This window comes from Phascolarctos cinereus, unplaced genomic scaffold, assembly GCF_003287225.1.
Source record: "Phascolarctos cinereus isolate Bilbo 61053 unplaced genomic scaffold, phaCin_HiC Scaffold_5;HRSCAF=322, whole genome shotgun sequence".
NCBI lineage: Eukaryota > Metazoa > Chordata > Mammalia > Diprotodontia > Phascolarctidae > Phascolarctos > Phascolarctos cinereus.
In genome coordinates this window covers 34,907,523-34,919,249 of record NW_027555958.1, presented here as the reverse complement: position 1 = coordinate 34,919,249, position 11,727 = coordinate 34,907,523, and the positions used below count along the sequence as shown (strand labels likewise).

Here is an 11,727-nt window from a genome sequence, read left to right as displayed (position 1 = left end):
GAGATTAAAAAAAAATCAAGCGGCTTCTGCCCTCAGAGAGCTTATATTTTTATTGGAGGAACATATGTAACAATTAATCTTTGTATCCTTCCACCAAGCCTGGAATTTAAAAAAAAAAAAGATGCACCAGTCTTAATTTGCAGTAGTGAACATTCATAAATCCACTCCATTATCTTCCATAGGAAGCGAAGCTTTGAAGAATGCCCGTGAAGAAATCTCTGCATCAGAATGGCTGGGTTGGTGCAGCACGTGGGCAGCGTCAGGATGCCAGAGGCTGGCTCAGTGACTGAAATACTTGGTGACCTCAATTTTCCTTCCCGTTCTCCTCCTCTTAAAGCGGTCTAAGGTCAGGGTTGTTTGTCAAAGAGAAGGTGAAGGCTTGTCTCTCCCACTCAAATTTAGATAACCATTACTGAGGCTAATCCTTGGTTTGGACTCCTCCCACTGAATATAGGCTCCACCCCTTCCCAAGGCCCCGCCCCATTAGATTGGGCCCCGCCCCTTGAAGAGACCTTCGCACAAATGACAGCGAGGTCTCCATAGCCCTACCCTATATGGGATCTGGGGGAGGTACCGACGTCAATTCTCACTTCCATTTGATAATTCCAGGTGTCCATCTTATTAGCATCCCGCCCTCGCTCCGTCTATTGGTGGGTCTATTCTTTGTCTTCAGCCTATGATTGGTCCTTTCATTCCACCCCTCTCTTTCAGATCTTATAGCCGAGGTTAGCACGCAGCTTCCTGCTCCTGCCCCGCAAAAAAAGAAGAAAAGAAAAAGGGGGAAAAAAAAGCGGGGCTAAAGAGAATGTCACCGGTGATCTTTGGTTTCCGATTCGCTTTCGGGCCCGTCCTTCAGAACGCACTCTACCTCTTGATTGGATTATAGGCCTGCCTATCGAGGCTCGAAGGCAGGATTTCCCAAGGAGCTCCCCACCTTGCCTCCACTGGCCAAGCTACCCGCCCGTCTGGGGTTCGGCACCCGCGATTGGAGGCGGGCGCGCGGAGGCGGGTTCCGATTGGCTGAGGCGGCCGGTCAGTGCGAGGCGGGGGCGGGGCCTCGGCGGCTGGTTGCGCGTGTCCGCCGCTGGCTCCGCTCTATCCGGCTGTGCAGGGAGGTGAGTCCGGCGGCGGCGGCGGCGGCGGCGGCGGCTGAAGCTGAAGGAAGGAGGCGGCGGCGGCGGCGGCTGCTGAAGAGACACAGAGAAGGCGGCGGCGGCGGCGGCCGAGAGCCGGGTGGGGGCAGGGGGGAGACGGAGCAGTCGTGAGCCCGGCGGGGCCGTCGCGCGGGGGACCCACCCGCTCTCCCCCCAGCCCTGCTCGGCGGCGGCGGCGGGGGCAGGAGGCAGCCCGAGCCGAGCTCGAGCGCACCCCGCCCGCCTCCTGCGGCTCCATCGCTGGGCCCCGGCCCCGGCCCCGGCGCCGGGGTCAGCCCCAGCCTCAGCCCCCGGGGCGGTTCCCTCTGCCTGGGCGCCGGATCGAGCGAGCAGCGAGCGCTGCCCATCTCACCTCCCTCCCACCCCCCACCTTACATTCCCTCCTCCTCCTCCCCCTCCTCTTCCTTCTCCTCATCTTCCTCCTCCTCCTCCTCACTTTCCCCTTCTCTTTCTCTTCTTGTCTCCTTCCCTGTCTCCTCCTCTCCCCCTCACTCTCTCTGTCTCTGTCTCTCCCTCCCCCTTTCCTGCCACCTTCCCACATTCCCTGGCTCATCCTGCCCAGGGAAAGTTTAGCCACCCCCCCCCGCCCCCATCCCCATCCTCCCCACCCTTCCCCTCCTTTCCCCTCCCAGTCCACCTAACTGAAGAGGAAGGGGAGATGTAGGAAGAAGGCCCGAGGGGTCCAGGGGGGGGGGGCTTCGTTCTCTGATTTCCCCCCCCATCTTAAAAACCAATTTTTTTGTGGTGGTGGGGGGGGAGACAAGGTGGAGTGAGGATTTTATTTTTGAGGAGTTGGAAAGGTGTTCAGAAAAGGATGTGGGAATGGAAGGGGTAGGTGAAGCCACCTTACTTACAGGTTTCCAAGGGTGGTGTGTTACCTGGGTCTTTTTGTGTGAGTGGTTCTGGGGGAGCAGGAGATTTGGCTTCTATTCTTACATTCAAAGTTAGTGGGCTCCCAAAAAATGTTAATAATGGAGTTTTAGTACTCAACTGTGGCAGGAATCCTGGGGGGAAGGGGTCCCTTTTTCTTTTTCTTTTTGTTTTGTTTTTGTTTCTATTTTTTTGCAACACACACCCACAAAGGAAAAGAAAACACCAAGATCCTCTAAATTGTTTGGATTGATTGATGAAGACATAAAGCCAGCTAAGCTCTATGTTTCTTAAGGTGGAGTGGTGTTCTTCATTTTTAAATGGCCAAATGACAGCTTGACCCAATTTGTTTTCAAATCAAAGGGCATTTTTTAATGTCTCTTTGTGGCACCGCAGCCAACGCAAAAATGATGGCGGCTTACAATGGTGGTACATCTGCGGCGGCAGCAGCAGGTCACCACCACCACCATCACCACCACCTTCCACACCTTCCTCCTCCACACCTTCACCACCACCACCACCCTCAACACCATCTTCATCCCGGATCAGCTGCTGCTGTCCACCCTGTGCAGCAGCATACCTCTTCAGCGGCTGCCGCGGCTGCTGCAGCCGCGGCGGCTGCCGCCATGTTAAACCCCGGGCAACAACAGCCATATTTCCCATCACCGGCACCAGGTCAGGCCCCTGGACCAGCTGCCACGGCCCCAGCTCAGGTACAGGCTGCAGCAGCAGCTGCAGTTAAAGCGCACCATCATCAGCACTCACACCATCCACAGCAGCAGCTGGACATTGAGCCGGACAGACCTATTGGATATGGAGCCTTTGGTGTTGTCTGGTGAGTATGAAAAGAAGCACACAACTAATTTTTCTTTCAGCTGTTGTGGTTGGGCACAACCAGCCAGCAGGTACATGACAGATCACCTCAGGAGTTATGGACGGGCTTAGTGGGCAGCCATTGCGGTAGGCCTAGGCCTGTGCTTAGGAACCATGTCACAGTTTGGGTGGCAGGCTTGCTCAAGGGCATTGTGCGAGGCTTAGTGTCATAGTAAGCAACCAGATGGATGGTGAATGGAAGAATGGATGGAGTATGTCTTTCCTCGAAGACCTTGGAAGGTCACGTCTGGTGGGGCCAGACTTTGCAGTCGTTTGCCCAGGCTTTTCAAGTACCACAACCATCCCTAGCTGAGCATGTATCTCATGCTAGAGTCTTATCCTTACTTAGCCTGCTTTTTTTACATCATAACTTACCACTCCCATTCATCCTTATCAGCACTTATTTCATGACCCATCGAGGGCTTTGGCTGGTGGAGTTCATGGCTGTCTTCAACTGGGTCATTTCTAACAGTTTTGCATTCCTCGGAAGAAGACAAGTGAGGAACGCTTAAGCTTATTTTCTTGACTGGCTTATTTTAGACCCATGAGGCTATTGTAGCCAGCCCCTTTTTGGAAACCTGTTAGAGCATTAGTGATCTTTTAGTAATTAAGCATCACATATGGTTTCTCACTTAGGATGTTATAGGTGGCATTGGTAGAATGTAGATATGCAGTGGTCCACATTCATTGTAAGGTTTTATTGTCATTCAGGGGTCAGTTAAGTTACTCTCAACCCTTGGTAGTTTGAGTAGTGTAGAGATAAAGTATTCTTTTAAAACAAATGAAATTCCTCTACTGTACTCCTAGAATGTTTTACAAGAGCAGAGAGAGGCAACATTTTGGTTTGTTTTGTCTTCTGTGGAAGGTTAAGACACAGTCTTGCAATAAAAGTATCAATATTTAACAATGTAGAACTACATTTCTAACAATGATGGAGTAGATGGGGAAACATTTCAGGGATTAGGATGTCCTTTACAAGGATCAGTGTTCTTATACATGCAGAAAAGATTCCTGTTAATATTTAGTTTTCTCTACCAGTAGAATGGATTGCCTCTACCCATCTATCCCATCCAAACCCCTCTCCAAAGGCTTCCTTCATTATTTCTCATGATGATCCTGTAATTAGCATAAATGTTTTTCTGCATTGTCTCTGGCAATCATGGCTTATTAGTTCAGATTTTTTTCCTTTATGCTCTCAAGCAGGATCTGATTCATCTCTTTAAAACTGGGGGTCCTATACCATAGATCAAACTCTCCTGTCCATCCTGAAGCTTCATCTGAATAATTCCAAGATGGGAGCTCTCTGGTTTTCTGGGATTGCTAGGGAGGAAGGCAGTAGCTGCAGGAATGTCTGACTCTGCTCTGCCGCTTCATTTTCATCTCCTCGTTGCCAGTGGCACTGAGTAGCCTTTTCACCAAAAGGTTCGGAACGATCAGAAGTTTGCCTGTATTTTAAATAGAAAGAATGACAGTGTTTTGGGGCTTCCCTCGTTGAGGTTGATACCTTTCCTGTGTGGTAGAAAACAAAGATAGAAGGAGATAGATCACAGCATTAATCTTTATGCCTTACGTATAACTCAAACAGATGTCAAAAGTGATATTACTTCTAGAAAATGCCAACATTTGTGATTGTAGAGTAGGCATGGGGAAAATGAGGAGGGAAAGAAATGTATGAGCAAAAAAGACTGTGGCCAAAGCAAGGGATTATGGATGGATGAAGGGACAGACAGACAGACAGACTGATGGATGAATGAATGGAGAGACAGATAGACTGACTGACTGACTGACTGACTGACTGACTGACTGACGGTGGATGGACAGCCCTTTGGTGCTCTTTAATAGCCTCTAGATGTAAAAAGAAAGTGAGGCAGACCCACATAGCATGGGGTAAGCCGCATGTGGTGGATTTGTGGAAGGATATGGACACGCAGGTATGACCTTACGGTGATGCAGCTGAATATGGAGCTTCATTTTTGGAGGGAATGCTCTCATCAGTAGGATCACAGATCCATTTGAGTATTTTCAGATGAAAAGGAAAGAAATAGATTTTTGGCAGTTGTAGAGCCAAACTTTTATTGTTGAAACATTCTAATAAGGAAAACTATAAAATAATGATAATGTGAAATTAGAAAATTCCAAGTAGTATGAGAAAAATATGCTTGGATTATTTTTGAAATCTCACTAAGTTTATGGGATACTTCTCTATGCCAGACAATTTAGGACAAAAGTATATGAACTGTCTTTTATTGTTTGTTCTTTCTTCTGTGTTAGTTTTGATCCCCCACCCCCACTAGATGGTAAGATAATAAAGAACCACATCTTAGGTTTTTGTCTCCTTCTGTAAAGTACCTAGCTAGCTCAGTGCTAAGCGTCTAGTTGGTGTTCATTCAACACGCATATTTGCTCGTTGTTCAGTTGATCTCTGCTAGTCAGGTTCCCCTCTTTTCTTCAACCAAACAAGTTCCTGTATGTGCTGTTTTATATGTTTTTATCAGATGTTGCAGGTGAAACACAAGATCTTGGCATGGAAAGAAGGGGAGAGTTCCAGGTGTTTGTGTTGTTTTAGTATGCAAATGCATTTTCTATTTTTATAGTTGCATATTAAAGATTTGCTGTCTGAATTATTTTTGATCAGCTTTAGTATTTAACTCCTATGTGACCTAAATAAGATTATTAAAATGCTCTTTGAACCAAACTGTGTACCAGCAGCCAGAAGGAACTGTGCTCGTTTTCTGAAACCCAAATCAGACTTTGCTATTCTTTTTTTTTTTAACTGAATGGCTAACTGAACTAAAGTATGTTTTATAAGCACAGCTAATGAACCAGTTCAAACTGGAATGGGACTATTTTCCAAAACTGTTGAACTGGAATATAAAGTTATTCACCAAAGGGATATTTCATTCTGTTTGAAACTATGGCTGAAATAATGCAGATTTTAGTATGGCAGGAAGACTTACATGAACTGATGCAGAGTAAATGAGCAGAACCCAAGCAGAATACACAAAGACTTAGAACAATATAATGAAACACGGCTAATTGTAAAGGTGAGGCTTGGTCCCCAAGGGGAGTTGAGAAAATGGATCTCCCTCCACTTGTTCTCAAGGTGGGAGACTATGGGTTTGGCATACTGCATATACTGTCAGACTCGATGAATTTGTTGAATTTTTAAAAAATTTTGTTACAAAAAAATGGCTTCATAGGGTGGGAGAGTGGAATATATTTGGATGTGAATGACAAAAGCAAAAGACATCAGTTAACAAAATAAGCCACCTCTGAGAAGGAAAAATTTGGGCTTTGTAGTTGTAAATGTGGAATTTCAAATCCACTTAGACACAGATCTGGATGTAGTTTATCCATTATTTTAGGTCATGTGCTTGAAAGTATTGCCTTCCATTTCTGTCTTAGAGCTTTGTACTCCATGGCACTAATTGGTGACCCAAAAAGTTGTACGTAATTTTGAGGGATGTTTCATTATTCCTACATATAGACTAGGAGAGATAGTTGTAGAAGTGATGCTTCACTTTACCATTTGAATTTACCACTGAATAATTTAGTGTACCTGACTTAATTTATCTTGCTGCTAAGTTTAACTAGTGGAATAACTTATCAATACTGGACAGTTTTATGAAGGTAGTGAGTCTCCTGTTAGCTTGCTGGGAGAGACGCTGATTTGGCAGTTCGATTAAGGGTTCATTAACAACTGCCCTCTGTAGTTTATTTCCAGCTAAGGGTTTCCAGTTTATTTGGTGATGTGACTGGAGTGTGTACAGCCATGATGCAGTCAGTGCACAGTGGTAGTGTGGATGGTCATCAGGTGCATATAATCTGGCTTTCCTTTGCTAGACTCCATTCCTCCACCCCAGCCACCCCCCATCTCCCATGCAGGTGTTTTCACAGCAAACAAAACTTCAGTCGTTGATTTAGTGAACTTGATGTAAACCAGGCATTTTGACTTTAGTTTATATGTGGTGCAGAAGAAAATTTTTGTGTTTTTTTGAAAAATTGACAGCTTCAGAAGAAAGACTCAGGAGCTAATGAAATTTGTACTTTAGAGGATTAGTGGAAGCTGAGAAAACTTTTTTTTTTTAAAGAGAAAATGAGAGTTCTGAGTCCTGCTGCAGCCGGGGGCAGTTCTGATCTGGCAGTTTAGCGGATAACCAAAGCTTGGAGCCCACTGACACCTGCTAATGCTTAAATGAAAATGAGGCTGGGGGAGGCAGTCTATTCAAGTTCCAGTTTGATTTGAGCTGCCTTAGTGAAAACACCTGGAATCCACCAGAATTAGCCTAAAGTAAAGTTGGAACTTGCAATTTATGGCCCTAATACGCCTTTTAAGTGCTCAGCATCCCCATGGTCATCATTGCTAGTAGAGCCTAATCAGACTCCTCCTTCGGGGTGGGAGGGAAGTTGCTTTCTGTGTGGTTGTCATATTTAGCAAATAAAAGGAGAAACTTGATTGTTTGGGAGGCTTGGATTTAAATATGCTAGGATTCCTTTCCGTTTTCTTGGACGGTTGAGGAGGGGATTGCTTTCTGGAACACAGACTAAGGACCAGGACGACTGGGCTTTAGCTGGATCTGTGGATTTAGAACTTGAAGAAACCTGGGGTGCAGAGCCTCTTCAGCTCTACCCCGTCATTTTTCAGACAAGGCAACTGAAGACCAGAGAGGTTAAATAATTTACCAAAGGTCACACAGGTAGTAAATATAAGTAGGACTGGAAACTAGGCCCTCTGATTCCATGATGCCTTACAGTCTATCATGCTCTGCTTGTATTAAGGAGGAAAGTGTTGTATGTCCCCTTCCCTCAACTTTAATAGCATCTGTGGTGTGGACTTAGCAGGTGTTCTCAATGTTAACATTTAGGATTATATGTCATAAATTTGGAAGTCATCTAGTCCCACTCCCTCATTGTACAATCTGTCATGATGAGGAAACTGAAGTCCTGAAAGGTGGCTGCATGGGGGCAGCTGAGCAGCCTGGGGTCAGGGTCTCATGGCTCCAAATCTAGGCCTTCCGCTGCCCCATGCTGCATCATTTGGGAACATTAAGTGTTCATGTACTGGTAAGTTAATATTTCCTTTTCAAAGCAACAGAAGTGAAGAAAGAACTTCTGTGTGTAAAGCTTAATACTGATGAAAATCCATTTTTCATTTTGCTTGAATGCAGAAGTGTGAAATGAGGAATTTGGTAAAGTGTGGCAATGTGACTCAGCCAAATGAGTAATCTTTTCTGTATTTAATGGCCCCATATGTAGGGAGGTGATTGTCTGGTCTACACATCTCCCTGGGAAAACTCCCCTTCTTTTTACTCTCCTTCCCAGTAACAACCCTTCATTTGGTTGATTGTGTGGAATACCTTTAGCATAAGCTTGAAAAGAATCACAGGAATGTTTGGCATCAGAGAAGGTGGTACCAAAGTCAATTTTGTTACATATATTTTTCCAGGTGAAGAATCTGCAGTGCGAAATAGTTTCTCCGCTCTTGGCAAAGATTAAGAGTTATCGTCTCATTGTGGGTCATCACTGTGAAAAACATCAATTAGAAGAAACAGAACCTGAGCTATGGAAAAAAAAATGGTAGCTTTTCTAGCCACCATGTGAGATTGGATTGGGAATGTGTGAGTCTGTATTGTTCATTTTCCCCATAGGGAGAGGGACTGTACCTAACAGTTTGCTCCCAGACTAGGCTAGACCTCCTCTGCCTGAACTCAGTACCTAGAGCACTGTGAGCTTAAGGGACTTGCTTGTGGAGCAGAATTTGAACTCAGATCTTCCTGGCTCCAAGACCAATCCTAGGCACTCATCTACCTCTCACATGAAAGAGCCTTTTTTAAAAAAGGTTAATAGTGAAACAGAGAAAGCAAAGAATGTTCATCAGAAGAGAAAGCAGGTGGATGGGATGATGTGTCTAAAATGAATGTCTTCATGATGGAAACTATGGGGTCTGGAGTGCTGCTTTGTGGAATGAGATGGTCCCAGTTGCTTAATTCAAGAGGAAAAAGCTTAAATCTGTTCTCCCCTGCAGGGGAAAAGCTTTTTTTGTTCAACAAAATGATGAGAAGTTTTTTTTAAATGAAGCTAAAATAAAATTTTGTTTTTTTCCTTAAAAAGCTTACCTCTAGATGCGTTCTCATCTCATCGTAAGGGCCGGCACCCTGATGGGATGTTAGAGTTCTTCTTTGCAACTGGCAGCATCAGGATTTCTGTTTGTTTGGGATGTGGAATGGAACTGGAATGCCACTGAACAGCTCCTTGGCTGCTCCTGTTTGATTTGTTCAGAATTCCCAGCAGTCTGAGAAGTCCCTGGAGAGCCTGTATCTGTCTGTACAACGTGTTTCCTTAATGTCTTGCTTTTGTTGTGTTGAGGGACATATGGTGACTTGGTGCCTGGACAGAAACTTTTCTATTTGTCATCTGACCTTTGAACAGAAAGGCATTGGGTGGTGGCCCTTTTCATATTATAGGATTGTAATTGGGATTTACTTATTATAATTCCTCGCACATCTATTATACTCCAGTGAGTTCTTTGTTGTCTAGCACATCTAATTCAGATGAGCAATGATTGCCTAACCAAGATAGCTTGTCAGTTTGATCCTAGTGTAGCTTTGGGGAATCTCAGAGGGTGCTCCAGGCAAAAGTTGCAATAGTGGCTGTCAGTGGGCAAGAGACAAATCCTGATGGACCTGGCCCACTGGCTCCAGTTGAGGTGTTCAATCAAGAGACCTTTAGAGGCTGGTATTTGGGCGCTGTGAGAGATAGATTCCAAGGAAGTAGTTTGCAATCGATGTTTGGCAGTTACTGATTATAATGTGTGAGGAGTACAGTGATATTTTGACATCAATCATTGCTTTTTAGGCTTAGCTTCACATATGTATTTGAATTTATTTGATTAACCAGAAAGATTTAGTCCATCAAATTTAACCTATAGAAGTGTGAGAACATAGTTCTATTTTGACGTATTTCAAGAACTATCATACAGCACAAGGACCTATTATGGGGCCAAACATTGTTTATGTTCTTAGGGTGGCAAAATAAAATTGTTCCTTGCTTTCAGGTAGGTTATGTTGTAGTTAAAGAGACAAGAATAATAGACCATTAAGTAGTGATACACTGCATCATGTCAGGCACTAGAATCCAGAGCTCAGAGTGAGTTTTATGGAGAAGGTAGAACTGGAAGCTTGAATTGGATTTGGATGGGTGGGGGACAGCCCACCTGAAAAGAAACAGCAAAAGTGGAGGTGTAGAGGCAGAAAATTTGAATGGCAGAGAGGCTTTATGGTGAAAGTAATTAGTAAATAAGATTGGGGATCAGCTTCTGAAGATCCTAGAAAACAGGACTGGGGAGAGAAGGTGAGAATAGATTGAGGAGTAATGAGAGGAGGCTGACACAATAGCATGGTTTTAGGGAGATTGAGTCTGATAGAAGTCTTCCAAATGGAGGGGAGAGGGAAGGAGATACAAGGGTGGGACTTGGGAGGAGGAAATTGCAATAATCCAGATGTGAAGAGATACATCAGAGTGGGAAGAAGGAAAAATAAACATCACTGATGATTGACCGGACAAAGTGAAGGTGAGGAACCAATGGTTTCAGGTGTGAATTACTGGAAGAATGTTGGTTCTCTTAACTGAGATAGGAAGTCAGGAGGAGCATCTTTGGGGAAAATGATCATTGGTTTCTGATATGTAGCATTTCAGGTAATCATGGGACAGACTGCTAAGAACAAATGTTTGGTAGACAGTTGAAAACATGGAGTTGGAGCTGTTTGAAAAGTCAAGACTGGTGTTAGTCATCGTTCAGCATGGTATTGAGTTTAAAGACATTAGAGTGAATGAAGTCTCTGAGAGAAGCAGAGGAGAGAGCCAAACAGAGGGCTTAGGAGGCAGAAGGAAGAAGAGACGGAAGAAGTAGGAGAAAGAGCAAAGGCGTAATGGACTTGAAGGGAAGAGAGAGTGTCAGGAGGGAGTGGTCCACGGTGAGATTCTAGAAAAGACCTTTGTGCAGAAGTCACTGGTGTGTTCAGTGTCACTCTGCTGTGTTTGGTGTGTTCAAAAAGCGCCTCAGAAAATCCTGAGCTGTTTTGTTGCTGAAACTTAGTGCGGTGGTGGAAAGTGTCATTGCCTTGGGAGAGAAATGAGTGTCTTGTGTTTGTGTTGATCCTTGTAGGTCTTGGTGCAAGCATAGTTTACTAAGACAGTTGTTTCTTTAGAATTGTAGCCACTATGTACCTTGTAATATGATTCAGAGGAATGATTCAGAATTAGAGTTTTCCTAATTCTGAAATTAGGGGTTTTCAAGAATTAGGATATTTCTTTTTCAGATATTTTCTATATATTCCTAAAATTTGGCTTCTAGTTTTAAATGTGTAACTTATTCAAGAGATGTAATTTCTCTAATAAATGGCCTATTAATTAGGATAGAATAAATACAAATACTGTATAAGCTATAATCCATTTCTGGAGGAGCACAAATGGATTCATTTTGTTAGTATCAAGGTGAAATTACTTGCTTATTTTATACATTTTCAGAAATATTTTTAAACTTTTACTTAAAAATTGGTAATTTTTTTTGTTTATTTTCTTCATAGTTAATTCAGAGGAGAAGATTTTGGGTAGAGTGCTTACCTTAGTAAACTGATTTTGAATTTTTTTTCTTTTAGGTGCCCCACCCAAGTGCAGAGAGGAGATTTTGTCTGAACTTGGGCAGGGTTCATCTGCCTATTTACATATAGTCACTTCTTTGAAAATGGGCAGTAACCTATTTAATGTTTACTTTAAGTGTGGCAAATTCGTTATGTAGGTGCTTAACCACTGAGTTTACCCTCTTATAGGT

At 44.0% G+C, this 11,727-nt stretch overlaps 1 protein-coding gene across 1 annotated transcript in view; it reads left to right on the top strand.

The window, feature by feature from the left end:
• Nucleotides 1–951: 951 nt before the first annotated feature.
• The window catches only part of NLK (nemo like kinase), a 125,016-nt gene continuing 114,240 nt past the window's right edge, over nt 952–11,727 (top strand). Inside the window, exon 1 of the mRNA XM_020963195.2 lies at nt 952–2,859. Within this exon, the coding sequence (XP_020818854.1) occupies nt 2,399–2,859 (461 nt within the window). The 5' untranslated portion in view covers nt 952–2,398. The remainder of the gene's footprint in view (nt 2,860–11,727) is intronic.